Below are 27,871 nucleotides of genomic sequence, written 5' to 3'. Positions count from 1 at the left end.
GACTCTGACGTAGTTGGTAGGACAGCCCATCTCTCATTGTGCCGTCATTCCTACACAAATCTCTCCGATCAGAGAAACACCCGCTCAGAGCTTCAACAATTGAACCATCGGCCATTTCCAAAGCCAGTCAATGGCCCCGAAGAAGTAATCCCAAATGATAACTTAGAAAATTCGGTGAGCAGACCGTCCAGATAAAGTGAGGTAGACCAATGAAGCTCGAGTTGTCGATGATGGGTGGAGTTCGCCGTCTGGGTCTGGGTTGATCACAACCCTCCCAGCCACAGCAGCAGTCCCTTTTCCCGGAACCCCATCTGGGCGCATCTGCAGCGCTGTTGATTCTGGCACTCGTGATAGTCACTGGTTACAGTAAACTAATGCATCTTCCTTCACAATCAACCTATGAGGGCATTGTAGGGCTAGCCAGGAGCTTCTACTGAGCCACGGCAGTCAATCTAACAGGCTGTTGCTACGTAGGGATCAAGAACGATAGGGCTAGCTTGAGTGGAGATCTTGACTCCATGACTTCACCCGGCACCGTGACCGTGACCGTGAAGCTGTCCTCAGCCACGTTGGCTGGACAGCTGCCTGAAAAACAACCATTCATCAGCCAGTGACGATCGTGTTAGTTAGTCCTAGACTGATGCTAGGTAGAAAGAAGAAAAAATGAAATAAAATCAAAATTGGAAAGGAAACTAAGTGGACAAACAAGAGTGGAAATTAGGGATCAACGCAGCGGGTAAACCATAAAAAAAGAAAGGGAAAAAAATAAAAAAAAAAGCAGTCTCGATACAGCCAACAACAGAAAGAAAGAAAAGGAAAGCACTTCAGGCGATGAATGATTTGCGCGCTCTTTCCCACCTCCTCATAACTTAAATCGGCTCATCTTCCCCCCCCCCTCGTTGCCTCACACTTCTTTTCCTTCTACCTTCCACATCAACCATCGTTCCGTTCCACAACACACACTCGTCTTCGTGCTCCGCGTCAATCGCTTCGTTGATACCCCCTCTTGTTCGCCTCACTTCGCTTCTCTAATCTATCCTCATTCTTTGCGCGTGCCAGCTCTCTATCTCATCAAGATGAAGACTTTCTCGCTTTCCATGGTGCTGTTGGCTGCTGCCAACCTTGCCAATGCTGCCATCTCTGTTAGCGACTGCGCAGTATGTTTACCCGACAGCAACAAGTGCTGATCGATGACGACTAACTTATTCGCGTTCTAGCAAATGTGCGTCAACAACATGAACAACAAGGCTTCCGAGTTGGGTTGCTCTAGCGGCGATCTCAGCTGCTTGTGTAACAACGTCAACTACAGCTATGGTATCCGTGACTGCACCGCTCAGGCCTGCCCTGGTGACAACGCTGCTGCTGTGCTGTCTACGGCTCTGGCTTCTTGCCCTAGCTCGACCAGTATGTGACCCAATCAGCAACACTGCGTGTGCTTTTTGACTCGAAAGATACTAACCTTCCCTCTACAGGCGGCTCTAGCACTGGTTCATCTGCCACCGGAACTGCCTCTGGCACTGCCTCCGGAACCACCACTGGTGTTGCGGGCGCCTCGACCAACTCTGCTTCGACCTCCAGTGGCAGTGGCACCTCTAGCGGCACGGGTGCGGCTACCACCACCACCGTGACTACTGGAACCAACTCTGGTACCACCAGTGGCGCATCCACTACTTCTGCTGGAACCGTGAGTACACTCTTGTCCCCTATCTCGCGAGCTAGTATGCTGACCATACCTAGACCAAGACCACCATCACTAGTGCCATCACCAGCACGACGCTGAGCACTGCTACTCTCAGCAGCACTGGCTCTTCGGCTTCTGGCACCGGATCTTCTTCCACCGGCAGCTCCGGCAGCGGCTCTTCTGGCAGCTCCTCCACTGGCACCGGCACCGCCCCCGCAAGCTCCTCGACCTCCACCGGCGCTGCCTCTCAGATGAACGTTGCCAGTAGCGGTGCTCTCGGTGCTTTCGGACTTGCTGCCATGCTTCTCATCTAAATGAACGATTACGATAGGTTGGTCGCTTAATCTTGGCTGCGTTCGCGTCCAGCATCGAAGCACAACTATGACTCGGGTGTATCTCACTATTATGGTTTATGACTTGTGATGTTTCTAATGCGGCTTGTATATTCTAATATGACGGGTCATGCGATAATGACTAGTAGATAATGTGCCAGTCTCTTGCTCTGGCCACAGGGGTTGGAGCAGGGCGGATGGATTAATGGTATGAAGGACTTGTCATTAGCTTCTTGAATCAATACATTCTTTCAATTCTGCTTCCTTCGCATTCTTGTGATATTCTTCTACGCAGCTTCTCGGGACTATGCCATTATTACGATTTGCGATATGTGCATGCAAAGATCTCAGGGTCTTATGACTCCAGATGTCTGTGCATTAAGATTTGAGCATATACGAAAGAGCCACCAAGTAAAATGATTCGAGTCGGCTTCGCGAAGCGACCTTAATGGTTCCAAGGAATGTCACCACGATGACTTGCAGATTCGGTATGCAACCGTCAAATAGACCGGCCCCACATGAGCACCGAGCTGAACAAAGCCATTATTATCAGGTCCCCGCTCTTCCCAGCAGGGGCATTTGCCTCCCAACAACAAACAGTGGACGACCGGCTATGACTGATTGCATGCATATTTGACATCTGATTCTTGCACGACCTACGACTTGGAGAAATTGTGTGTTTACCAGCTTGAATCGTGGAAGTCACCTCAGCAGCTTTGTGGCCCTAGTCAAGAGCAAATTGGCAGTTTATACCCCGGGTCATGCCGCACTGAAGCTCGGCTTCGATTGATTCTCGAAGGACTGCAGTGGGCATGGGATACGATGCGTTCATTTGCCAGTTGTTGCAACCGTCGAGGCGAGGATAACGTCATTCAGGAACTATGGACGATCGCCGCCCGTTCTAGCCCCCCATCAGCATCATTCTTCATCATATCTTCACCTCTCAACAATGTTTCTCCGATCCACATACCTCATACCCCAACCACTCCCATCGATGCATATCGCCTCCCCTCAAATCGAGGATCTGACTAAGTGAATGAGTTGTGCTACTGTGCTAACTGCGTTATGTGTATGAGCTCCCCATACTTCGGTCACCTCACTTTACCCTCACTGTGGCGAACCCTTTCATTTCTCCGATGGCGTTCCATGCCATTCATGACGCTGGCATGAGGTCAATTGCGTATGTCCACCATCAGCGAAGACGAACAGAGCTCTAAGCTACCAACACAATGGATGCTATTAAAATGAGCCTGAAGTTGAACCCTTGGAGTAGGAAAATTCAAGCCTTCCAGCAAGGAAAACAAGCCAGCAGTTGACGTCAGTCATCAATCTCACCGATCCCATCGCTCTGTCTCTTGACTCCAGACTCGCCCATACCTTAGTCTTCTTCCCTGTTCGCATACGGAAATCATGGCAGCGCTACCCACTTCATCCAAGTATGTCTTCGAAACCTTGAAAACCAATCCGGTGGTCACAGGGCTGTGTGCGACCGCGATCATTGGCCTTGTTTGGTACCTTGAATGAAACGACCCTATTTTTATTTCAGAACAATCACTCTACAAGCCTGGTCTCAGCGGTCTATGGTCCAAGGCGCTAACGGGGTATGCGTTGCGGTGTATAGGACAGTCAACGACTTCCGAGAATGGAAAGCCTTTGGCACGGGCGGGACTCCGCCGACCTGGGCGTAAGTCCCTCCCTCCCTCCCTTAAAAATGGCTCCATCCACCCTCTGCCTTTTCTCTACAGAGACTGACACTGACAAACAATGTAGCGGATACATGCGCATGTCAAAACTCCGGGCTCGACGCGCCCTCTCCAAGAATAACAACCTCCGCGATCCGGCCCCGCTGCAAAAGACGGGGCCCTCCTACCTACCCACGGGCACCCTCCCGCTCCGCTCGGGGCCGCGCCCACGCATGATGCCGCGGACGCTCCCGCAGCGCCAGTACCCGGAGCCCATCGACCCGTCCGTGCAGGCGCGGCTGCGCGCCCTCGTCCGCGACCTGGCCACCGCCCACCCGGAGCTCTTCGACCTGATGCCCTCGCACACCGAGGGCCGTACCACGGACGGCCTGTACGCGCGCCGCAATCTGCCCACCCTCAACCCGCTGGCGGGCGACCGCATCCTCAGCTACGAGATCGCGCACATGCACCCGGCCGAGAACAGTCTGCACGTGTGGCTGAGCGATGTCGACGCGCGCGAGGTCATCGAGAAGGGCTGGGGCCAGCGGTTTCCCCTGCCGGCCGTGCCGCAGGGCTGGGTCATGGTGTATGCGCCCCGCGACGAGGCGGAGATGGATATCGTGGAGGGCATTGTGAGGGCCGCGGCGCGGTGGGTTACTGGTGTTATGGTTTGAGATAGCCCCTGGTTGGGCTTTATAGTTACGACGACGATGATGATGATGACAACGATGATGACTCTATAGCGAGGTTTGAGTTCTTCAAGTGAGCAGTCTGGGCGATGTGTATGATACTGTATATTAGCTTTTTCTTTTCTGTGACGATGATGTCTGTCATGAGCAATGCACGATTTTTTGCATACCTTGAGAGTTACAAGGAGATTGCCTATACTCTCGAGGGATGCTAGCTGAACCGAATGGTAGGTGGGCGATTAGTGCACGACCGTTGTTTAGTAAGTGGCTGAAACCACTGCTTGAAGTAACCCTGCATCGCACCGAGCAGTCGGTAAAGGTGTCTGCTTTATCAAGGGTCTGAATAATGAGTACATCAATCAGGACAATACAATAGATTATCGATATATTAAATAAAGATTAAAGTTTCTCTATGAATCTGTTCTCAGAAGACAATTGGCAATCATCGGCTGCTAAGAATACATCTCAAACTCCTGAACTTCTCCATCGTATCGGCCCACATCGGCCGCACTAATATTAGACTAGCCAACCTGGGCAAACCACTGATAGGCTGCTCAGCCGCGTTACTGCCTGTGACTGGATGGCTGCCTGATCCTTCAGGTTGTGGCAGCCTCCAGGCACCCCCTCGAAATGAACTAACCTTGAATCTCGCCCACCTTTCCCTTTCCCTCCCCCGGCTTATAATTCTTTGTCTTTCCTCACTCCACCATCCATCCCATCATCCAACTGTTCGTCTTTCGCTATCAAACTTGTCAAAACAATCTTCCCATCACCGTTCCTTCATCCAACGTTTTAGTCCCACTGATTTCATCACCCACCATGGCTATCTCTTCCCTCCTTCGTCGAGGAGTGGAGGCTGCTGTGGACTACCAGTCCAAGCAGCCCTCCCAGAGCCAGCCAACCATCCATTTGGCGGGGTGGTTGTCGGCTTTCTTCATCTTCACCGTCCTTGCTTTCATTGCCATTCTTCTTTCGGTAAGCATTCCACCAGGGTGATTTAAACTGTCGCGTCATTCTAATGTTTATCTATTTTAGGTCGAGTACACCTACGGGCAGCTGATTCCTACCCTCGCTATTGTGGAAGACACGAACCCTGATATCTACGTCCGCATCGATACCGACTTCGACCCGAACAAGCCCGCCGATGCGACCGAGCCTGAGATCGAGACCCGCTTGCAGCCCATCACCAACAAGTTATGCACTACCATCCGTCATCTTCGCGCCCGGGCCGGTCCCTGGTCCCGTTTCCGCGGGTTGAGCATGTACTTGGCATACGGCTTTGCTCAGTCGGCTGTATACTCCCTGGTGCCCTTTTCTGCCGCCGCGTTCCTTCCTCATTACATTATGTACGTTGTCAGCGGCGTTCTGGTGGCCAACCTCCAGCTCGCGTGGGTCCACATTGTCATCTCGGAGCCCTCCCCCAAGCGCTTCTACCAGCGCATTGGGGGCTTCCAGACGTGGAAGCGGATCGCTCCCGTTGCGGCCTTCGAGCATGCCGTCACTGGCGCCGGCCTGTACGGTCCCCTTTTCCTCATCGATGCCTTTGGCGGCTTTGACGGACTTAAGGATGTGAACTCCTTCACCCCTACCGATCCTTCTTTCACCAAGGCTATCTGGACCATTTATGGTCTCCTCCTTCTGCCCACCGTGGTGTCGTTTGTGGCTTCCATTCCTGCGCGGGCCATCTTCCTTCGCGTGGCTGCTTCCATGCTTCCTGAAGAGGATGAGGCTATTGTGCCTTTCGACCGCTCCTACGGCGGCAAGGTGCAGCCTGCCATCCTGGGTGGCAGTGGTAAGCTCGGCATCTCCGATGCTTGGAAGACCCTCGATCGCCCTGCACTGACCCGTTTCGTGAAGTCGATGTGCAAGGCTGTTGCTATCGAGGCCGGCGTGGCCATGTTCTTCACGATGCTGCTCACCGGCCAGATCCTCGCCGGAGCTGTGACTTACGGGTTTCCTGGAAACAACGCTTAAGCAGATTGACGTTTTGCTCTACCTCCACCTTTACGATCACCCCCCCTCCAGTCATTTGGACTACGTGTCTCCGTTCTATATATGTGAATAAATTCTGTTTCACTGTTTCAACATCAGTTGAGCCCTCCACTCTTTGTATCTATCAGCACGGTCTCAATAGTGGAATGGACCTCACATGCATGCGTCGGTCTGAAATCAATTAAAGCTTTGAATTGTAGTCCGGGGTAGGATCAAATCGCTGACGTCGACACCAAAATAACATGACAAGAGCGTGGTCACGCATGTGCGGTGAGTACCTTGGGCAAGAGAAGAGCTGCCTTGTCCGGCATTTGCGAAGAATGATACATCCTTCCATCACTACGTAGACAGGCAGTTCCCTTACGCCACCTAGGGCGATCGAGCCAGTGAAGGGGAGGCTATCGGGGGATGAAATGTCTTATCGTCTGGCGGCCCCGCCACCCCACTCTCCCTTTCGAGCACACCGCCTTGGATCCATCAATATTTCTCCTCTGACCAGTCAGTCCGTTTGTCGATCCTCTTCCCCCAGGTAGACTATACAGAGTCACTTTCCTCCCATTCTCTCTTCTCTTCTGTGAGACTTTCACCTTTTCTTGCCGTACGAGCGTACTCTTCTTAGAGCCACTGAAGCCCCGCGTGCTTCTCTCGCCGCTACACACCCCTCTCATCCCTCTCACGGTCCCGTTCCACCTCGTTCCACCCCTCGCAATCCCCTCCTTTGCTTCCCTTCCCCCCGCCGCCCCCTCTTTTCCCCTCCACGTCAACGCCATGGCCACCACCGCCGCCGGTCGCATGCTGTCACGGCAGCTGCAGCAGATGCAATCCGACAAGGATATTCCGGGCATCAGCTGCGGATTGGTGGACAGCAACGTCTTCGAGTGGGAGGTGATGCTCATGATCTCCGATGATGTCAAGCTTTACGGCGGTGAGTCTTCTAGCATCATCAATATTTGATCAGTGGCATGGCTCTAACACCGAGTCATAAATAGGCGGTTTCTTCCGCGCCCGACTCTCCTTCCCCCCGGATTACCCACACATGCCGCCGAAGATGAAGTTCGAGACTCCTCTCTTCCACCCGAACAGTATGTTTTTCTTCTCGCAGCCTCGAGCCTCGAGCCCGACAAGCACTCGGACCCGGCTAGCAGCTCCCCCTTTCTCTCGGACATGCTACTAACGCGACTCGAACGGATAGTCTACCCCAACGGCGACGTCTGCATCTCCATCCTCCACCCGCCAGAGGAGGACAAATACGGCTACGAATCCGCCGCCGAGCGCTGGTCCCCCGTGCAGACCCCCGAGACGATCCTGCTCTCCGTCATCTCCATGCTGTCCAGCCCCAACGACGAGAGTCCCGCCAACGTCGAGGCGGCGCGGTTATGGCGCGAGAATCCCCAGGAATTCAAGAAGCGGGTGCGCAAGTGCGTTCGCGATAGCTTGGGCGAGGAGTAGACCTTGATGGGATGGTGGTTTCCCCCCTTGAGGTGGCAGAGATTCTTTCGCATTCGTGCATCGCGCGGGCAGCGTTTGGCGCAGTTTATGGGTACATTTTCTTCTTCCGAATTATTTTTCATGCTTCGCGAGGTTGTGGCTTATGGTTTACATGGCTGTGGTTTTTCTGTATGCTGCGGTTTGTTCTTTGGTGGTTTTTTGGGGGGAGTATGTTATGTCTCCCCTGTTTGTGATTTATGGTCTTGATTTATGGGATTTGTTTCCGTGCTTGGTAGCGGAATAGATTCTTGGGTGGTTCTTTTTGTTGGTGTATAAATTGGTGTAGGTTTTGTAGATGTTCGGGTTTAGGGTGTTGCGATGGGTGTAGGTCTTCTCTTGGGGGGGTCTTGGTCGTCTCAATACCGGGCAAGGCAATCAAGATATATTCATTGTGATGAGGCCTGGCTATTCTGATGACAATTAGGCTGCAAGGTGATGAAGCATCCCAACAATCTATGATACTGCAGAGTCCCTCATCAAGGACTAATAGACTCACTAAAACATATTGAATAAATCAACGCTTGAATCATGACAAGTCACAGTTGAGTAAACCCCAGCCGTACAACTCGATTTTGTGATCGTGCTAGTCGTGCACCTATAAGATCAATCTCTTTTACTCTACGCATCAACTAGCATCATTGGTCTAGTGGTAGAATTCATCGTTGCCATCGATGAGGCCCGTGTTCGATTCACGGATGATGCACATCTTTTTTATTTTTCTCCAGATCGATATCCTCCCCAACCAGAGGCTGATAGCGTTATCGATATCAGTCTGATCCCCGCATCCAGTTTCAATGTTTTGCTTTTACCGTTCTTATCACCTGTCACCCGTTGCACTTGCCGGGATCCGATCCGACATAGCGGGGGCGCCATTCATATATCAAAGCGTCATTCGTCCCAGGGAGCTTTCCCCAGATGATTAAATGCACAGTACAATACAGTCCCACGTCAATCCATTCATCAACAATGACTACAACCTCGCCCTCCCTCCCCTCCGCTCCCCCCATCCCCGTATCCCCAATCATCACCCTTCAACCCCCGCTCTCCCGCTGCGGTGAAGGCCCAGGCCTGCTCCTCATCCGCCCCGTCCACCTGGTAACTTGCCAGGCAAACAACACCACGCTCGACCCAGCCCCGATCCAGAAATGGGCCGAGGAGAGCTACACCGTGGTGGAGATTACCCTCGACGCTGCTCGCAGCGGCGACGCGGCGGGTGTAGCGGATGCTATCTCCGCCGCTGTACTGGCGCTGTCCGGATTCGCGCAGTGCAGTGGGAGCGGTGATAAGTTTGGGGTCCTGGGTGAGTTCTCCTACCAACAGTCGCCTCTGCACTAAGAGGGCAAGGCGAAACCAAAGAAAGCGAAGCCTGAACTAATGGGTATAAAGTCTACGGCTCCCCACACGACTACGCCCCCTCCTTCCCCCAGCTCCTCCAACAATCCCTTACAGCTCGCACCCCCGAAACGCCAGTCCCCGTGGCAGCAATCTACTTCAGCCAATGGGCGAATCCACCCACCACCCTCCCAGCTCTCTTCCACCTCCCCGCGGGACAAACCCTCCCAGAGAGTACTAACACCACGAAGATCCACCACTACCCCGACACCCCCTCGCCCGGGTTCATCATCCCAGGCCACGCGGACTTCACGCCCAGCGCCGCGGGGGTCGCGCACACGCGGTCCCTGACCTTCCTCAAGCCCCGGATGGGCGGGCCGTACTTTGACCTCGAGCAGATCTGGGAGGAGCACACGCACCACGAGTTCGGGGACCGGTCGGTCGAGAGGACCATGGCGACGATGGTGCAGGAGCCGTATGTGAATCATATTCCGACTGTATGTTCCCTTTCCCTTTCCCCCTTTCCCCCCCTAGGAAGGATGTGGATGGGGTGGGTTGACGCCGTTAGCGACTGACTGGCTGGAAAACCAACACCACACTAACACCATAATGCTGACGATGATGATGGCCAACAGATGACAGGCGGAACCGGCCGCCCGGCCCTAACCCGCTTCTACGAGCGGCACTTCATCTTCACCAACCCGGCGGACACGTCCCTCGAACTGATCAGCCGCACCGTCGGCGTGGACCGCGTCGTCGACGAGTTTATTTTTTGTTTGACGCACGACACAGTCGTCGACTGGCTGGTCCCTGGCATCCCGCCCACCGGCCGCCCGCTCCGCGTCCCCTTCACCGCCGTCGTTAATATCCGCGGTGATCGGCTGTATCATGAGCATATCGCCTGGGATCAGGCGACTGTGCTGCGGCAGTTGGGGCTGTTGCCGGAGTATCTCCCTTTTCCGTATGCGGTGCCTGCGGGGGAGGGCGAGGGGGAGAAGCTGGCGGCGGGGAGGAGATGGGAGTACCGGGTGCCGGCGGCGGGGGTGGAGACTGCGCGGAAGTTGCGGGGGGATCCTGGGGTGGCGTCGAATGGGATGATGGGGTTTGAGGTTCGGGAGGTGGAGGATTCCTAGTTTGGGGGGGGGGGGGGGGGGGGGGGGGGGGTGGTTGGGGGGGTTTTTTTTTTTTTTTTTTTTTTTTGGGGGGGGGTGGTTGGTATGTTAGGATGTGTAGGATAGGGTGTGTTGAGAATATCGACTTGTACCTGCTGGGCTATCGTTCGGGATAGAGTAGGATTGCAGCTTACAGCGGTTGTATACAGGTCATGGAGTGAAAGTCTGAGGTGAAGCGGATCTAGTATATGATTCAGTGCAGGTAATCTAGCTATGATCCTCTCTGCGTTGGTCTCTTCTATTCGGTGAAGCAGAAACTATCAATTAACCAGTGGGATGGGGTATCACGGATCCTTCTTCTCCCCTCGTCCCCGGCAATCAGTGAACCGGAAACTACGAAGTAAGGAAGGAAAGATACGAGACGGACGCCGTTGCGGCCCGTCACATTCCAGTCCCTCGGGGCGCCGCCGGCCATCCCTTGTTGGGGTTCGACTTCTATCCGCGGCCTGTATACGTCGCTTCCGAATCCGGAAAGTCCACATCCGTTCCCGGCTACAAGACTATCGATCCACCATCCGAATTGATTGCATATTGATTGATCGTTTCTGCCCCTGCCTACGGAAATCATCTCAGATTAGAGGATCCTATATAATATGATATGTGGAGCCCTCCCCACGAGAGAAATTAAAATCCTCAATCAACCCACCAGAACACACCAACCCACCCGAGAAATGAAACAACTTGCCCCCTCCCTCAGACAAGGAAAATGCACGTCACAACCCCCCTACTCCTCCAATCTATCCTCTACTTAGGGATAGTAGGAGCAGCAGCAACACCACCACCACCACCACCACCACCACTAACAACATCAGCATCAACAAAAACGAACCTCCCCATCGTAGATCTGGGGTACGAGCTCCATCAGGCTTTCTCTCTGGATGTATGTCCCACCTCGATCCCTAGACGCAGAAATACCCGGTCCTAACCGATTTCCAGGAACAAACGCAAACTTACAACTTCAGCAATATCCGCTACGCTGCGCCACCGATGGGGTCCCTTCGCTTCCGACCATCGATCCCCCCAGCTCAGGTAAACCGGTCGGTAGTGCAGAACGGAGCACAGGGCAGGGTGTGTCCGCAGGCTACGTTGAAGTGGGAGGAGGAGGTTATGCCCGGGTTTGTGGCCGAGGTGTTGTCTTCTGCATCGGCTGCAGTTTCGCCATCAGCATCAGTAGAAGGGGGAGCAGCATCAAGTCCCGCGAGGGAATATTCTCCCTTCGCCGGGTCGATAGGGGGCGACGAGAGAGTGACTGAAGACTGCCTGTTCTTGGATGTTGTTGTTCCCAAGGCAATTTTTGAGCAGAAAACTCTTCAGCAGAAGCAGAAACAAGGCAATGGGCTGGCTCCGGTCCTGGTCTGGATTGATGGTGGGGGATATATCTCTGGCGACAAGTCGGAGCAGAACCCCTTGGGTTTGATGCAACGCAGTATGCTCGACGAGGATGGGATTGTTTATGTTGCAATCAATTATCGGGTAAGTCCCTTTCTTGAACCGAGGGGCTCGACGACGATGCTAACTTCTACAGCTAGGAGCTTTCGGCTGGTTGTCGGATGGCAATGGAACCACTGCTAATGCTGGTCTCTACGACCAAAATCTCGCACTGAAGTGGGTGAAGCGATATATCGACATGTTTGGTGGAGATCCAGATCGCATCACCGTCATGGGCCAGTCGGCTGGTGCAGGATCTATCGTTCATCAGCTGGCCGCTTATGGAGGCAACAGGGACGCAAGAGACATCCCCTTTCGCCAGGCCATAATCCAAAGTCCAATGTGGTATCCCTTGACGGTAAACCAGCAAACGTCAGCGCGAGACGCATTCCTCGAACTGCTGAATGTCTCATCCATTGAAGAAGCACGATCTCTTCCATCGGATCAGTTGATTGCGGCCAATGCTGATCAAATCGTGAACACCCCCGTCTACGGAACCTTCACTTATGGACCGGTCGTGGATGGATCACTCATCAAAAACCTACCGAGTAACATCTTGCTCGACCCCGACTTCGAATGGCAGGATCTTCGCATAATGACAGGCCATGCCTCCAACGAAGGCCTCATCTTCACTCCACCGGCAGGAGTGAACAGCTCGGCCTATTCGACCATCCTGAGCGACTTTCTCCCGAATCTGGGTCCCGAGTTGGCGGAGGATATCGCCGAAACGCTCTATCCACCCAGCTTCAACACCTCAGCAGCCATTCTAGGTTATAGCGATGCGCTTGGAAGGTTGACTCTGACAATCAGCGACGCTTTCTTCCGATGCAAGAACCTGTACCTGAGCACTGCCTTGGAGACCGTATACGGGTACAGTTTCGCTGTGGCTCCAGGACTGCACTCGGAAGATCTATACTTCACCTTTTATGACCCTACAAGCCCTGACCCAAGCGTTGTCGATGTCGACGTTGCTTTGGTCATGCAGGATTATATTGTTTCTTTTGTGCAAGAGGGGCAGCCCTCTTCTTCCGTTGCCGATGCGATAGCCTGGAACTCTTATTGGCCGCAGGGCCAAGTCTTGAACATCCGAGCAGGTAATATATCAAGCGTCCCAGATCCGGTGCACATGGATCGATGCCAGACGTGGTGGAATATCACCGGCTGATCGCACGCAAGGGGGAAAGTGAACTCGAACTATCCGAGCGCGGAACCGCTCGTATCGAACACCGCCAACACTTGGCATCCGGTGCGCCTTGGGAAAGGGGCCATGTTTGAAAGAAACTCTGGCAATCCTTAGGCTTTGGGGGCGGTTTTGAAAGAAGAACGATGGATGGTGGTGAAACAGGGATCCCTTTTTTGGGGGCTCACGGTTGGAACTATAGTTCAATACTGTATAGGTGACCTGCGAACATGGTTCCTGAGGAGGACGCCATTGCGAACCCTTGCATGGACTGACATGGTGGACATCCAGCCGCATCACTAGTTTTTTTAGAACTATACGTTGGTCGCATGAGGTAGTGTCTATGGCAGCCGAATGAGTTCGCCCAAAAAGTCCATCTCCAATGAGAAGGAAGGCAATTCGGCGAGGGAACCCCCTATATGACCCACGTGGGATCGTGCGCCATGCTTGAATGGATGATCGGGGGCAGATTGGAGCGCTAGCGGGCATCATTGCCACCAGCCGCCGGTGCTGAAAATCTCTGTCAGTGTCATTGTGGTTCGAACATGACCGAAAGGCTCACCACCCGCGCAGTGGAGCTTCGGGTGGCTATATTTTCCCAAGTCACAAGTCACAGGGCGAGTTTCTGCCGACGGGCCGGATCCGTGATCTCAGTCAGGGGTAAGTCTTCCGGTAGTGGAATGCGCGCATCAGAACCGCGTTCAAGTTTGCTTGCCGTTGCAGCCATAAGCACGTGAGATATCGCATAGATGATGCAAGCGTATGTTCCGACGTCGCTAATTGACCACATCGTCTAATGTAGTTCAGCCTCTGGATAAACAATGTATAAGCTCGAAATTTGCTTTTTTTTTTTGTCTGCCTGGAATTGCCCTTTGGGTGGAACATTCGGCGGACTGACTCAGCACTAAAAATAACCAATGAAGTGAGCTAAACTGTTTCAAGGGTGAACCGTAATCAGCTTGAGGGTAAAGAAAGATTGGAGTTTGGTACTCCATAGAGAAAAAAAACCCTCTCAACTTCTGGTCCAATGGTCCATACCTTCAGCACGTTAGCTCAGGCACATTTTTTTACTTCCCCCATCGGAGTTGCCTTAGCTTCCAGTGATTTGCAGCACTAGAATGGATAAGTGCATTTGTCCGTGACGCTGCGACCCTGCTCCAGTTGACAGTGGGGATGGCGCCCGATGAGTTGGCCGGCACGGAACTTATGGACATCAGGTCCAATCGCCCAAGCCACCGACCATTTCGGGGTCGCCTAATGACTCTATGAGGCTATGAGAGATGATGTTTTCCCATAACCTTAAATCTTGAGAATACGATAATCGCCTATGCCCTGCGTCATACAGGGATTGTCAAATAAGACAGCTCGAATTGCCAAAGAGGGAGCCGAAGAAAATGTCCCGGAGCCATGATGTGCCAATCGCAGGGTCCGATTGCACCTTTCAAGCGCACGCTGATGGGCTGGGTGATTGTCCATTTTCCCCGAAGAGTAGAATCCCGAAGGCTTCGTCCACGGTAGCCGAACGGAGGCGGCCGGTCGAAGTGACAGACGGAGGCTTATTGGTAAGGTGTCTGAGGGGTGGAGATGGACGGTCTGCCCATATCGAACGACAAGTAGCAAGATTAGGGAACGCCGATTTGTCCAAAATTAGGCAGCCGTTTGTCTGAGACCTCTGAAGAGTGAGTCCTTGGGTGCTCTGTCTGGGTCGGAAGATAGAGAGGTCCGAGGGGAGAAAAAGTGAATCCACAGCTAAACTGATCCCCGGGCGATAACCTCATCGCTAAGCTTCCAATGACCCATGAATGGAGGGAGAGGAAAGTGAGAGCCTGAATGGCCCGTGGGGGCGACCAGGTGCAGCTGGATTGATCATTGGCAGAGGGGGGCAGCGCTGGCAGAGCTTAGCAGAAGAAGGAATGAAATAGCACAGCTCGCCGGTGTCCGCGGACAATGGAAAAGTGGAGAGCGACAGGCACTAAAACACGGACGGCTAAGCCCAAAGGGAAAAAGGGTCTATACTTAATAATAGCGCATTTAATTAGTGTGAGAGCCTGAGAGGAGGGAGGGGGCGAATGGCTGTGCTGGCTGGTTGTCAGGGTGTCTGTCTCTGCTCTGTGTCTCTAACTTTGCCGGACTTGTCCAAGTGCGTGCTGTAGGTATACAGTCAGAGTAGATACTCCATCCTCGGGTGCCAAATACCCTCCGAGAACCGCCCATGGGGGTTGTTTCAAACCCAAGGGATTGCCATTGCGCTCAACTGCGGTGACACAAGCAGCAGGAACCGGTTGCACAAGTAATTTGCGCAGGTGGAAGAAATGAAAGTGTCCCTGGCCCCCAAGATCAAGGAAGAGAAGGTAGAGTAGTGAAACCAACGAGTTGAGGCAGTGTTTATTTGTTGGGGCGGGTGAATGGGTGGAGGAATGGAGGATGGTTGGAAGCCGCCTGTCTACAGTACGGAGAGCCTTCACTTCTTCCGCACCCAGAACAGTAAGCCGAAGAACCATCACCAAAATACTCTTAATTTCATTGTGGCAGTAAACACCAACAACAACAACAACAACTTAATTACCTAACTCACAACTTAACTTCCATTACTTCCACTAACTTAACTCTACTTTTGAGTCCTCGGAATTCTGACTCCACTCCATCAACTTGGCCTGCATTGACCCAGAATAATTCCCGTTTCGCCCCCTCGTCTGCTTCTTCCTGCTGTGCCTTTGTCTTGCTTTCCCCGCTGGGCCAAATCTTAGCGTTTGCTTGGTCGCTTTCTGCTCGCTTTTATATGCCTCTTCCCGGCTCACAGCACCCTGCATGATTTTTCCAGCCTTGGCTCTGTCGTTTCTTCCGGTCTTGCATCCTATAAACATTCTGTCGTTCCCTCTACTTTCCCTCTGGGACCTGGTCAAACATTCGTTCCCTTGCATCACTACTACACCACCACCACCACCACCACTTACCACCATCACCGCCGCCATATTATCACACCAACCTACCACTATACAACTTACCAAGTAGCCAACACCAACCACCATCACCTTCTCTTTCTAAATCATCAAACGATCTACAATCAACCATGTTGCTTCGCCACCTGTCCGTGACAGGCGCTCTCTGCCTCAGCAGCTGTGCTGCCGCTGCTGCCGTGCCTTACTCCTACATCAGTTCCCCCCGCTCGGCCAGCGCCCACCAGATAAACTTGCCTGCCGTTCCATGTGCTTTCTCCGACTCCAGCTGCAACGAAGCACTCGACCCCCTTGCACACCTTGTATGTTAATCCTCCCCGGAAAACAACTCGAATCTCAAACTGACCATGTCTAGACTATTGATTTCTCCACGCAAAATGGCGTCTTGCTGGCCAACAAACAACCCCTCTTCCCCGCGTCCGTGCCGATGCAGTTCTCCGTGGACCGCAAATGGGACGGCAACAAGCAATCCGTCTCCGTCGCCTACGCTCTGGATGTCCGACCACTCCCATCTCACCCTGGTGCTCCCGTGGGCGATATCTACCACCTGAAGCTCCGCCTCTTCGACCTGCACGGCCGTCCCGTCACCGACCACGCCGTTGCAATCGGCTTAGTCCGTGACACCGCCGACAACCTCCAGATCACCGTGATCGACCCCAACTCCAGCCGCGAGCACGGCCACGGCAACAAGATCTGGCGCATGAAGGAGTGGAAGTCCAAGGTCGAGTCCTATGTCAACAACGCCAAGGAAGCGGTAACTGACTGCCTGAAGACGACCCCCTTCTCCCACGGCCAGCACGAGCACGACCACGACCAAGCCCGCCCCCACCCCCACGACTCCCCGGTTCCTGCCGCGACTGTAAACTCGCACGAGACGTCGGCTTCGACCAAGTACCCTCCCGTCTTCCGCACGAGCCACAACGGACAGTTCTTCTGGAGCGGCCGCGAGCGGGGCGTCATGCGACAGATCCGCGCCATCATCTTCCCTGCTCTTCTAGGCGTCGTGGCTGGAGGCGTCGCCTGCGTCATTGGATTCCTCCTTGGTCGGATGATCATCTCTGTCTACTTCTGGGCACAGGACAGCCGCCGGCCCCAAATCCCCGTCATCACGGTCGAAGAAGAGGAGCCCCTCTCGGAGAAGGAGGCGCTGATGGAGCGATACAGCGACTCCGATCCCGAAGCCAATCTTCCCCGCGATTAATCCACATTCCCTTCCTGCCTCACGTTCCACTCCCTTCTATTTCCTTACTGTCCTGTTTATGAAGATATCCAATGTAGCATGTTTACTGTTAACTAGCATACGCACATGAATGAAAGCGAACACATCCTCAGAAGTGAATATGAGCTTTATAATTATGTCATATTATCAACAAGGCCGGCTGGCCCAATGGTAAGGCGCTTGACTACGAATCAAGAGATTGCAGGTTCGAGCCCTGCGTCGGTCAATACTTTTTGTCTTTTGCCACTTTCGCACCGGGGGTATCCGATGTGGATAGGACTTTTTGGGGGGGGGGTGAGCACGGAGAATTTTCGTGCGAACCACTTTTCCATACATCGGATCCACCCGCCGAACCCTACCACCTTCCCAGGCTTCTGCCAACCACATCGATCAGCAGTGGAATCTTGGTTTAAGACAAGTTGTACTCCCCCGACGATCGTTTTCTCGATATATCTTGCAGGAAGAGTTTATCCAAGACATATGATATCGCATGTCTTGCATTTCCCGGTTTTTATGATCCTAGAGGGTAAGAGTGTGGGGGTTTCGAGCAGGGGGGAAACAGGGCAGTGGCAGTTGTTTCTCTGCTCCGCTGATCGCGTGTGGCACTCTTTTTTTTCCAGTTGCGGGCACGGTTGTAGAGACTACGTACTTGTTCGGTCTTGAGTTTTGAGACCCTTCGACCGAGATCAGGATGTACGAGTAGATCTGTGTTCGTACTTATAGATGTGGATTGTGAGGTGTGAGAACGGTGGGGTTGAAGTGGATAGAATCCTGGAATTGGTAGGTGGTTGGTTTGTTCCAGTTCAGGTTGAATGATAGTTTGCTTTTGATTTTATGCATGGGAGTTGAGGTAGGTGCTATCTGATATAATTGGACTGAGGGGTTAGCTCTGATTATCGGGTCTTGGATTGGATTGAGGGGAATGCAGGAGAAGTTTCGTTCTTTGAAGCCCCAGCATACGGCTGAGAATCCGGACGCGGAAATTGTTGTCATAATTGAGTAGGGAAAAGTAATGCAGATCTGGAATCTGGCCCTTCTATGCTATTCGATGTATTCTGGGTTGGTGCTCCGGGAGGACGGTGGCATACTGGTTTAGTCTGGTAGAATAAGCATGAGTTGTACCAACAAAGATTTTTATGACTCTGTGATTGGCATTGAAATCGAAGAACCTTGAAGTATATCTAGGTATTTATTGATGGCTGACTAGAGTCGACTCTAATGCCAGGCACATTACTCGGTAGCCCGATTCCTCAGGCACATACTTAGTAACCAACCAACCAGTATCAAGCGAGAGCGACAGTACCTCAGGCAAACACCAAGCAGCGAGCACCCCAACGCCAAGCTATCGACCATAGCTTATCTCCTTGAGCCGTCCCACCGCCCAACATACAATTTACTTGGCATATATGCACCTCTTCATCATCGACATCATCGACATCATCACATTCAACTGCTCAACAAGTCTAGATACATACTCCCCGCAATCATCGCATGCAGTCCGAATTCTAAACACACTCCGACTTGATGCTGACCAGGGTCACATCCGCCTCGAAGCACTGCTTCTCGGTGTCAACGCTGACGGTCTCGAACAGGGTGGACTCGTCGCAGCCCGAGGCCGTGTAGGTGTGCAGCACGGCCGAGGTGCCGTCGGCGCAGCTGCCGGACTCGACGTATGCGGTGAACGACTTGATGGGGAAGTTCTCGACGTTCAGGCACGAGCCCGCGTAGGCGTTGCCCGCGTCGATGCTGGGGGTGGTGCAGTTCTCGTAGAAGTAGCCCGCGTAGCCCACGGTGGGGTTGGCGGTGACAGCCACGGCGAGGGTGGTGGCGACGAGGGCGAGGGTCTGAGTTGAGGGTTAGTAGGGCTGAGATCGAGGGTGGCAGGGGGGCTTCGGATAGAGGGGTGAAGACGATCGGGGAGGGTGATTGCGAACCTTGGTCATCATCTTGAAGGGCTGAGGTGGTTTGGATGGGATGGATGGTTTATAGAGTGGATTTGGGCTGGAGTTGTTGATATGTGATATCTGGATATCTTTCGAGGTCTTCTCGAGGGTCAACGACCGCCCTTATATAGCTTTTTCTCTCGCCCTGATGCTGCTACACGCGTCCTGTTTCCGTGAGCAAGGCAGTGGATGTTTCCCTCTCGTTCTCAGCTGAGGTCGATGGAGCATCGTTCGTTATCTTCATGGCACTATTGAAGGAGACTTACGTATGCACCGGGGCTCCGTATATCCTCCATCCTGCAGGTGAGAAGTTGAGAACAGGTTCGCTTCGGCGCGATCTACAGCCTGACTAGCCGGATGAAGATAAGTGGTGGAATATAGTCCCCCATCCATCTAGTCAGCTCAGCTTACGGCGGGTTGTCCATCACGAACTATAGCTCGCTCCTGTTCGTGATGGTTCCGCGTCGCAGTTGTGGCATGAGAAGAGGCTGAAGCAACCTCCAAGAGGTAGGTATTCACCGTTTCGAGTCTGCAAGAAGGTGTCTTGCAAGGGAGAGTAGATGCTTGTCAGGTTGCGCATTGAGGCTCGTTGCTTGTCAGATAGAAACGTTGACGATTCTCCTGCAGGCTGCAACTCGTAGAACGGACCCACTTGGTGTTCTGTTGCTTGCACTGGCAACCAGTCGATGGGGCCACCACTCATCTTTTCACCATGATGAAGGATTGCAATCACAAATTAATCATTATCTAATTCTTAGGAATCAACAGACAGATTGCACGATGAGCAAATTGGAGTGACACCAGTTTCCAAAAACAGTCTCCCACTGCAGGTAGCTCGCGGAGTAGTGCGCCCGCCAAGCAGACGCGGAGGATCTTGGCGGGAGCAGGCCAGGCCACTAGCAGATGACAGGGCACTCGGCTCAGATAACCATGATCGACCTGAGATCCTCTGGCTCTAGTTATACCTTAATTCTAGGTAAAAGCTTTTTCTGGGTTGAAGAAAAGGAAGAGCAATGGTCTGAAAAGTGTAATTATGGGCTGATGGGGTTGGGGATTCGGGCATTGACGGATGTGACAGTGCAGTCAGTGACAGTCCAATTGACAAGCGAGCAAACTGGCAGAGAGGCTAGACCCTTCCCGTCCCTTGTCGGCAAAAGTCACGAGAATGAGACTTTATTCAGCTTTAACTTCCTCTCCCACAAGTCCACTTCTCCCTCGTATTCCTGCTGCACAATCCCCACTCTTAGCTTGTCCCCCATTGCTCGGCTAAACTTACCTGCCCCGTTGCCCCTCCTTTACTTCTCGTTTGCTGCTACGTTCCGCTTACAGATGCATTGGTATATCTGTCTTAGTACCTCTCTATTTGAGCTGTACTGAGCATGGTTGCGGTGTTCTGTAGTGAGATTGATGGAACGCTGGCTCTCTTCTCGGAGTTTTTTCTCCTCGTTTTCGGACTTCAAACCCCAGATCGCATCGGCCATTACGACTTTCTACCTGCAGGATAAAACATTCGATGGCCTGTTGTCTTCGTACAACCCGTTTCTTTGTCTTGGTTCCATCCCGCGCGTCCATGTCTTGATGTCACGGATCACAAGATGACGGTTCGATGACTAACATGTCTTTCTGGCTGGCTAGTTATAATCAGACAACCGTTGTCTCTTCTCCCTGCCACCTGTCGCATTGCAATCACTGAGCTAGGTTGACACAATGTGAATTATCCACCAACATGGCCCAGTATCTCAACAGACAGACCATCGCTATTTCCGCGGATACCCCATACTATGACCTTGGATCCTTCCATCGATCAGTCACCACTGCGAGCAGGGATGCTCAGGTCTGGTTCGACCGTGGCCTTACCTGGTGCTATGCTTTCAACCACGAGCAGGCCGCCGAATGCTTCAATCAGGCGATCGCGCACGACCCAACATGTGCCATGGCATACTGGGGACTAGCGTTTGCGCTCGGGCCAAACTATAACATGTCGTGGGAGGCTTTCCCTCCCCAGGCACTGGAGATGGTTGTGGGCCGCACACACTCTGCGCTCACCCAGGCCTTGGAGAACAGTGAAGCTGCGACGCCCGTCGAGCAAGGTCTCATTCGAGCCCTTCAAGCCCGCTTTCCTCAGAAACATGCGCCGAAGGACCCACAGGAGCTCCAGTCATGGAGCAGAGCCTATGCGGAGGCAATGCGGGTCGTCTATGAGAGATTCCCAGGTGACCTGGATGTCACTGCACTATATGCTGACAGCCTCATTAACTTAACGCCATGGCGGCTCTGGGACTTGCACACCGGACATCCGACAGCAGGGTCATGTACATTGGAGGCTAAAGATGTTCTCCACCGCGCTTTGGATGAAGACGGCGGCTATGCACACCCAGGTTTATTGCATGTGTACATCCATCTCATGGAGATGTCCAGCCAGCCGGAGGCGGTGTTGCAAATCGCTGATCATCTCCGTGGGTTGGTTCCCGACTCGGGTCATCTTCATCATATGCCGACTCACATAGATATCCTCTGCGGGGACTATCAGCGAGCTATCATCTCCAACTCCGATGCAGTGAGGGCTGATGAGAAACATCTTGCCCTGTCTCGGCCTCAGGGTATCTATACGATGTACAGATCCCACAATTACCACTTCCTGATCTATGCAGCTATGCTCGCGGGGCAGTTCAAGGTCGCACTGAACACTGCCATCAAGCTGGAAAAATCACTCTCCGAGGAGATATTACGCACGCCACATCCCCCGATGGCCATGTTCTTGGAGTCGTTTGTGCCGATGCGCGTGCATGTCTTAATCCGCTTCGGGCGCTGGGGAGACATCATCGCGATCAAACTCCCACAGGACCAGGAATTATACTGCGTGACTACCGCCGTGATACACTACGGTAAAGCTGTCGCCTTGGCTGCACTGGGAGAAATCGACGAGGCCAGTAAGGAACAGGAACTTTTCCAGAAAGCATTCCAGCGAGTTCCACCAACGCGCACCCTGCACAACAACACTTGTCGTGACATTCTAGCCATCGCACAGGCCATGCTCGACGGGGAGCTGGAGTACCGCCGTGGCAATATTTCCAAGGCATTCCAGCATTTGAGCCATGCCACCAGTCTTTATGATAAACTTCCATATGACGAGCCATGGGGGTGGATGCAGCCCATCCGCCATGTTCATGGCGCTTTGCTGTTGGAGCAAGGGTTTGTGGAAGAGGCGGCGAACGTTTATGCCGCGGATCTGGGGGTGGATGACTCCTTACCGCGAGCCAAACAGCATCCGAATAATGTGTGGTCGTTGCATGGGTACCACGAGTGTCTTGTGAGACTGGGTCGTGAATCTGAGGCGCGCATTCTTGGGTTACAGCTTAGGATGGCGTTGGCTCGAGCGGATGTTCCGATCAAATCATCTTGTTTTTGTCGTCTCAACACCGGAAGAACTTAAGCGGATCTTTGCAGGATGAGTAAGACGCATATGGCGTTCAGGGCTGTGGAGTTGCGTGGTATTGTGTTATTACTAGTCTCTTTAAGATGACCCACTATAGTATGCAAACCTAACCTTCTCCGCTGGCGATTTGAAGTCCATCACAGATTGAGGCATTGATGAGCTATTGAGCAGCTATAGGTTTCTTCGTTAAACTTGTCTGGTTTGAGCTATGTATCACCGGTAGTCGTACTAGTCTAGGTCAAGCCCTCAGAAAACATACAAAATAGTCATGATAGCATCTGGGTCGTCATTCAGAGAAAACCCGAACTAAATGGCAAATTATCAGAGCAAGGATCCAGCCGGAAGCGGACTTATGTCGGTGTCGAAGAGTAGTGAGCGATTGTCACCTGACCCGTGGTATCCAGCGCCTTCTTTATGTAGCCATTTCAACCGAGATGGCGGCCTTCAGACACCTCATCCTGTTTTTGGTCCAGACCATCGCAGTCACAAGCAAAAGAGCTATATGATCCTCCCATTGCAAAAGCTCGACTTTCCTAAGAGCATCACTGTGGCTCGGACACCAATCCAGAATTCTGGAAAGGAGGATTTCCTCATGCTCTTTCGCAACCTCAACAGCCTCTCATTGTTCCCTGCGTCGGATGCGCAGTGTCCCTGTGCTCCATTGTTAACGATAGAGTGGACCGAGAATAATTCCTTTGTAGCTGCGTTACTTTATTTGAGAGATATTCAACCACAATCCAGCCCACAGGCCTTCGAGCACACGGATCGCGGGTATCCCAGTCCCATTTTCACCCATCTACACACGTCAGGCTCGATATCACCATCACTACTCGACTCGCAAATATGGGCATCGCGGAGCTCTCGGTTGAGCTGATCGAGATCATCGGGGACCTGCTTGAATATGACCGCGAGATCAACGCACTCGCCTGTACCAACAAGCATTTACACAAAGTCCGGAACCCCTGGCTCTACGGATACAATGTGCGCCATGGGGACAGCACGGCGCTAGCGTGAAGAATCGCGCATCACTGTAAAAACTGTCAAGCTGATCCTGGACGCAGGCGCGTCCCCCCACGAATGCGACCCGCACAGGGACTGGCGACCAGTAGCGTTAGCAATCTACGAGAGCCAGAAAGATATCGTACGACTCCTGCGCGAGCACGGGGTCGATCTGCGTCAGGCCCGCGACTGGGTGAAACCCCCTTCACCGGGACTACTCGTCCTCCCCTGCGCAGACCATGAGTCTCATGGCGATTGCGGCGAAACGCGGCCATGAGCCGCTGGCCCGCATGCTCCTGGACTACCTGCCGCGGAAGGGCGATGTCGATTTCCCGGCCGACGGGTTGCGCAGGACGCCGCTGATCGGCGTCGCGGAGATGGGCCGTCTCCCCGTGGTCCGCTGCCTGGTCGATGCGGGCGCGAACCTCGAGACTCGCGACAACGACGACCAAACCCCCTTGGCGCATGCGGCGAGAACCGGTCATCACGAGGTGGTGGAGTTCCTTTTGAGTCGGGGTGCTGATCCCAACGCCGGATCTTACAGTGGAACCGCGCCGCCCATCTCCGAAGCTGCTCACCATGGCTATCTCGAATGCGTGCGGTGTCTCATCAATGCGGACGGCGTGATGGATAGCCTGCCGAGTCTGAACGAGACCATTACACCCTCTTGTGTGCGCCGCTAGAAGCAGGCACCCGGCTGTGGTTGACCTCCTTCTGGCGCAGCCTCAGGGCTACGCTCAGCTCGGCACAAATCTAAGTGCGATGCTATGTGTTGCCGCTGCACGAGGGGACTTCGCTGCTGTCCAGGGGTTTCTGGAAAATTCTGGCTGCCATGCGAACGCTGTGAACCGGTCTGTACAGGGTTCACTCAATGGCTCTCTCACAGCTCCTTAGCGGCGAACCGAGGCCACACAGCCGTTGTGGAGTTGCTGTTTGAGCGTGGCGCTCAGCCATCGAGAGAGGCGATCATAACTCGGCAGATGTCCGTCGTTCAAAACCCTGCGATGATCATTCGCGAGCCACACGTGAATCAGGTGGTTAGACAGAATGCACTTCTTCAAGCAATTCACGGGGGTTACCAGCCCATCATTGAACTGTTACTCGAGGCGGGAGCCAATCGAACGACGAAGACGTCTACCATTGAACCTGCAATCCTGCTCTTATGGTGGCCATTCCGTCCGAGGAAATATTCCGATGCCTGCTGGAAGCTGGGGCTAGCCCTGATGGGATGAGTGTGGGAAAAACGACAGTCGCAGCCGCGGTTCTGGGCTCGGGTCGGACTGCACTGGTGCAGATGCTGTTGGACCGCGAGTTTGACTTGCCGCTGCTCATGGGCCGTGCCAGTTTCATTCACCAAGCCATTGGAGGCGGACGAGCGGTCTTTGAGTTTCTCCTGCGACAGCAGCGATGGGACGACCTGCTCCTCCCGGAGATTCTCTCCAGCATGGCCTGTGAGGAAGCTTTCTGCGTGGCGGCCAACGCCGGCCGAGTGGAGATAGTGCAGTTCTGATTGATCCGGGGTCTCACACTCGTCTCTCCCGGCCCCGACAGGTTGACATCTTTTGTATGGCGGCGAGATCCATGGACAGGCCGGATGCAGACCCAAGCGCCACCGTCGACCTCCTCCTACGATGCGGCGAAAATATCAATCAAGTAGTGACTGGACATACGGCCCTGGATAGAGTGGCGCTCTCGCGTAATGTGCATCTGCTACTCCGTCACGGAGCTAACCCGTTGCCACCACTGTGTGGCACACGCCGGTCGCCGTTGCTTAATGCTAGCCCGAAGCAAAGCAAGGAGGTGGTCATAAGTAGACGCAAGTTGCGCCAGTGGTGTGTGCTAGTTGTTTGTTCGGGCCATCGCCAGCCTGCAGCGGAGAACCACACCACGTGACCCACCCGCACCTCTCACGTGCCTCCACCCGGAACAATCCCCAGCTCCCGTCCAGCTTCAGCCAAGCCCAAGCTCCAGCTGCCAAGCAAGCATCACCACCACCACCACCAAAACTCAACCTCAATCCCCACCAACCTACCTTTCTCCACTCACCAACTCCAACCACACGGAATACACCTGAAACCAATGCCTCAATAAACACCACCACCACCACTACTCAAGCCATCCACGAACACAGCCCCACAACCCAACCAAAACACCTCCCCGCGAACATCCCCCACGAAGACAGCAAAATGAACACTCAAGCCCACACCACCCTCTCCACCCTCGAATCGGCCCTGCACACCCTCCTCACCACGCTGACGACCTCGCCAACCGCCTCCGGCGCCCCGGCCGCTGCCCTCTCCCTCCTCGCCGCCGACGACGCCCTCACGTCCACGATCGACGTGCTGCGCGTGCACCAGCGCAACTACGCGCGTCTGCTGGGGCTGCGCGCGGAGGCGCAGGCCCTCGAGGAGAAGGTCCGGGGGATCGTGCGCGAGGTCGTGGAGTACGAGGGGGTGGTTCGGGGGGTTTGTGGGGATTCCGATTCAGAGAGTGATTCGGACGAGGAGGATGATACTGATCTGGATTCTGAGGCGGGGTGGGAGGAGGGGGATGGGGATACGGAGATGCAGGGCACGGATGGATTAGGGGCTGGGAAGAAGACGAAGCTACGCGGCGTGAAGGAGGTGGATTACAAGCTGCTCCTGGACTTTGCGCGGCGCATCAGCAAGTATAATCATCAGGCGGCAGCGGATGCGGCTGCTGGGGTTGAGGAACGGGTTGCGGCGCGGAGGGGGTCGGCGCAGGATGCGGAGATGGGGGGGATGGGGGCGGGAGCTGGGGCTGGCGGCGCGAATGGAGCCGGGGATGCCACTGCTCCTGCTCCCGCTGATGCTGAGCCGGTGGCCGAGGTGACCAAAGGGGCGACCTCGTGGTTGGACGAGAGCGCGCAGTTGGCGCGGCAGGTGTATATGTTGCCGTATCCGATGGAGGATCGCATCCGCATGGGCCTGATGGGTCAGATCCAGTTGGTGGCGGCGGAGGGGCGGCCGGGTTTCCAGGTTGAGGCGGAGGTGGAGCGCATGATTCGCGAGGCGGAGGGGTTGGGCGTCGCGGCGCCGGTGGCTGCCGCGCCGGGGCCGGAGGTCGCGGAGCAGGCTAGGCATGCGGATGAGGCGGCCAGGGCGGCGGCGGCGGCGGGCTCGTCTGCTGCTTCAGCGACGACTACTGTTGGTGGGAGTGGGAGTGCTAGGCCGCCGGCGAAGCCCAAGGCTACGTTGGATTTGGATCTGTATGATCCGGATGAGGATGATGAGTGATCTTGTGTACGGTACGGTGGCAGCTGGTCTGTCTTGATTGATGACTTATGCGAAATGTGTCTAATATTGGGCGAGGGATATGGGTCCCATGTAGTTTCACATGCGGAGAGCCCTTCGCTGTTTACTTTCTGTGTTTCCCTAATAGTCTATAAGTGATCTGTCTGTGCTCTAGGATACCAACGATTGCGTATAGAGTATATATATCTGAAACCGGCCATTTAAACCATGCACAGAAGGACTACGGAGTAATTACCTGGGTATCACAGCTAGCAGCTACAGGGCACGGTTACACTAGAAAAGGGCAATAATCCGATGGGTTTGAGGTCTTCTAGCTCTCATGCTAATTCATTGGGTTGGGTAGTATCTGTTTTTTGGATACTGTAAAATGTAGGTTTGATTATGCCAGGCTGGACAGCTCTTTGCCACGTCCTCCATGCTACCAGCCCGCCCCGCTTCGATCAACAAAGAAAGCCACTACGCTGTGAATTACCTGTGACTTAAGATGTAGTGTGGTTGCTTTATCATCTTTCTTGTTACTCTTGAGTTGGGTATGTGTTTTCTTCCATTGAGCATCAGAAAAAGCCTTGTGCGTGTTTGTTATAACGGCTGCCTGCATAGGTAAAAATGAGGTCGGCATCAGAGCTTTGATATAAAAGCAGAACTGCTAGCCAGTAACTCCTAAGCTTTCTAGTATCAAACTGTCATTATGGCGAACTCATCTCAGTCATCCCCTGACCCAACCACCTCCGCGTCGAAGACCAAGACCAAAACATTCCTCCTTACCATGGGGCCTTGTGTGGTGAGAGGTTGCCAGTGCACCTCCGGAGCTCTGGAGAAAGCACATCCAACCTGGACCACATTGCCAGTAGCAAAGCAAGATGCGACACATGCTTACATCTCCTCAGCAAGCATAGCAACTATAGTTAGTCACTTTCGAAGGTTGAGTCATACCTAACGAGCTTTTGAAATTATTTCGGTATTTGTCTTATGGATTATCTCACTGTAAATGATTGCTCAAACTTGAGGTTGACTTAATCGAAGCGACTATACAATTTGTACAGATGCAAGATATACACCTATTAGG

The 27,871-nt window shown here is 53.6% G+C and overlaps 12 protein-coding genes and 2 non-coding genes across 14 annotated transcripts; 13 read left to right on the top strand and 1 right to left on the bottom strand.

The window, feature by feature from the left end:
- The first annotated feature begins 868 nt into the window (after nucleotides 1-868).
- BO82DRAFT_434297 (CFEM domain-containing protein) lies at nucleotides 869-2,274 on the top strand. Its single transcript, XM_025640936.1, has 4 exons — nucleotides 869-1,157; nucleotides 1,218-1,404; nucleotides 1,473-1,684; nucleotides 1,738-2,274. The coding sequence occupies exons 1-4, from the start codon at nucleotides 1,077-1,079 to the stop codon at nucleotides 1,993-1,995; spliced, it is 738 nt and encodes a 245-aa protein (XP_025489408.1). The 5' UTR covers nucleotides 869-1,076; the 3' UTR covers nucleotides 1,996-2,274.
- A 144-nt stretch (nucleotides 2,275-2,418) lies between these two features.
- On the top strand, nucleotides 2,419-2,743 carry BO82DRAFT_136437 (uncharacterized protein). The gene has a single exon (XM_025630025.1). The coding sequence runs from the start codon at nucleotides 2,462-2,464 to the stop codon at nucleotides 2,648-2,650; it is 189 nt and encodes a 62-aa protein (XP_025489407.1). The 5' UTR covers nucleotides 2,419-2,461; the 3' UTR covers nucleotides 2,651-2,743.
- A 533-nt stretch (nucleotides 2,744-3,276) lies between these two features.
- BO82DRAFT_356585 (uncharacterized protein) lies at nucleotides 3,277-4,759 on the top strand. Its single transcript, XM_025635767.1, has 3 exons — nucleotides 3,277-3,449; nucleotides 3,635-3,697; nucleotides 3,784-4,759. The coding sequence occupies exons 1-3, from the start codon at nucleotides 3,424-3,426 to the stop codon at nucleotides 4,367-4,369; spliced, it is 675 nt and encodes a 224-aa protein (XP_025489406.1). The 5' UTR covers nucleotides 3,277-3,423; the 3' UTR covers nucleotides 4,370-4,759.
- A 444-nt stretch (nucleotides 4,760-5,203) lies between these two features.
- On the top strand, nucleotides 5,204-6,358 carry BO82DRAFT_289310 (uncharacterized protein; the record flags this gene model as incomplete). Its single annotated transcript, XM_025631649.1, has 2 exons — nucleotides 5,204-5,359; nucleotides 5,420-6,358. 2 exons carry the CDS (start codon nucleotides 5,204-5,206, stop codon nucleotides 6,356-6,358), a joined length of 1,095 nt encoding a protein of 364 aa, XP_025489405.1.
- Nucleotides 6,359-6,929: 571 nt separating this feature from the next.
- BO82DRAFT_136330 (putative ubiquitin conjugating enzyme) lies at nucleotides 6,930-7,949 on the top strand. Its single transcript, XM_025630024.1, has 3 exons — nucleotides 6,930-7,301; nucleotides 7,366-7,458; nucleotides 7,569-7,949. Exons 1-3 carry the CDS (start codon nucleotides 7,145-7,147, stop codon nucleotides 7,823-7,825), a joined length of 507 nt encoding a protein of 168 aa, XP_025489404.1. The 5' UTR covers nucleotides 6,930-7,144; the 3' UTR covers nucleotides 7,826-7,949.
- Nucleotides 7,950-8,496: 547 nt separating this feature from the next.
- Nucleotides 8,497-8,567, top strand: BO82DRAFT_t236. The gene has a single exon. It is a non-coding gene; the product is annotated as a tRNA-Gly (tRNA).
- A 263-nt stretch (nucleotides 8,568-8,830) lies between these two features.
- Nucleotides 8,831-12,961, top strand: BO82DRAFT_404447 (alpha/beta-hydrolase; the record flags this gene model as incomplete). The annotated part of the gene is made up of 5 exons (XM_025639435.1): nucleotides 8,831-9,164; nucleotides 9,251-9,693; nucleotides 9,832-10,305; nucleotides 11,305-11,841; nucleotides 11,894-12,961. 5 exons carry the CDS (start codon nucleotides 8,831-8,833, stop codon nucleotides 12,959-12,961), a joined length of 2,856 nt encoding a protein of 951 aa, XP_025489403.1.
- A 3,085-nt stretch (nucleotides 12,962-16,046) lies between these two features.
- BO82DRAFT_289286 (uncharacterized protein) lies at nucleotides 16,047-17,134 on the top strand (the record flags this gene model as incomplete). The annotated part of the gene is made up of 2 exons (XM_025631646.1): nucleotides 16,047-16,235; nucleotides 16,289-17,134. The coding sequence occupies 2 exons, from the start codon at nucleotides 16,047-16,049 to the stop codon at nucleotides 17,132-17,134; spliced, it is 1,035 nt and encodes a 344-aa protein (XP_025489402.1).
- A 172-nt stretch (nucleotides 17,135-17,306) lies between these two features.
- On the top strand, nucleotides 17,307-17,378 carry BO82DRAFT_t237. The gene has a single exon. It is a non-coding gene; the product is annotated as a tRNA-Arg (tRNA).
- A 1,279-nt stretch (nucleotides 17,379-18,657) lies between these two features.
- BO82DRAFT_366947 (uncharacterized protein) lies at nucleotides 18,658-19,098 on the bottom strand (the record flags this gene model as incomplete). Its single annotated transcript, XM_025637064.1, has 2 exons — nucleotides 18,658-18,996; nucleotides 19,087-19,098. The coding sequence occupies 2 exons, from the start codon at nucleotides 19,096-19,098 to the stop codon at nucleotides 18,658-18,660; spliced, it is 351 nt and encodes a 116-aa protein (XP_025489401.1).
- A 1,234-nt stretch (nucleotides 19,099-20,332) lies between these two features.
- On the top strand, nucleotides 20,333-22,822 carry BO82DRAFT_356578 (TPR domain-containing protein). Its single transcript, XM_025635766.1, has one exon. It carries the CDS (start codon nucleotides 20,822-20,824, stop codon nucleotides 22,526-22,528), a length of 1,707 nt encoding a protein of 568 aa, XP_025489400.1. The 5' UTR covers nucleotides 20,333-20,821; the 3' UTR covers nucleotides 22,529-22,822.
- A 552-nt stretch (nucleotides 22,823-23,374) lies between these two features.
- On the top strand, nucleotides 23,375-24,213 carry BO82DRAFT_366945 (ankyrin repeat domain-containing protein; the record flags this gene model as incomplete). Its single annotated transcript, XM_025637063.1, has 2 exons — nucleotides 23,375-23,512; nucleotides 23,767-24,213. 2 exons carry the CDS (start codon nucleotides 23,375-23,377, stop codon nucleotides 24,211-24,213), a joined length of 585 nt encoding a protein of 194 aa, XP_025489399.1.
- Nucleotides 24,214-24,692: 479 nt separating this feature from the next.
- BO82DRAFT_434289 (uncharacterized protein) lies at nucleotides 24,693-25,040 on the top strand (the record flags this gene model as incomplete). The annotated part of the gene is made up of 1 exon (XM_025640935.1): nucleotides 24,693-25,040. The coding sequence occupies one exon, from the start codon at nucleotides 24,693-24,695 to the stop codon at nucleotides 25,038-25,040; it is 348 nt and encodes a 115-aa protein (XP_025489398.1).
- A 467-nt stretch (nucleotides 25,041-25,507) lies between these two features.
- BO82DRAFT_385256 (uncharacterized protein) lies at nucleotides 25,508-27,002 on the top strand. The gene has a single exon (XM_025638165.1). The coding sequence runs from the start codon at nucleotides 25,717-25,719 to the stop codon at nucleotides 26,785-26,787; it is 1,071 nt and encodes a 356-aa protein (XP_025489397.1). The 5' UTR covers nucleotides 25,508-25,716; the 3' UTR covers nucleotides 26,788-27,002.
- Nucleotides 27,003-27,871: the final 869 nt, after the last annotated feature.

This window comes from Aspergillus uvarum, assembly GCF_003184745.1.
Source record: "Aspergillus uvarum CBS 121591 unplaced genomic scaffold BO82scaffold_48, whole genome shotgun sequence".
In the NCBI taxonomy this organism is placed as follows: Eukaryota; Fungi; Ascomycota; class Eurotiomycetes; order Eurotiales; family Aspergillaceae; genus Aspergillus; species Aspergillus uvarum.
The sequence above is the reverse complement of the archived record's forward strand: the minus strand, read 5'-3'. Positions and strand labels throughout refer to the sequence as shown.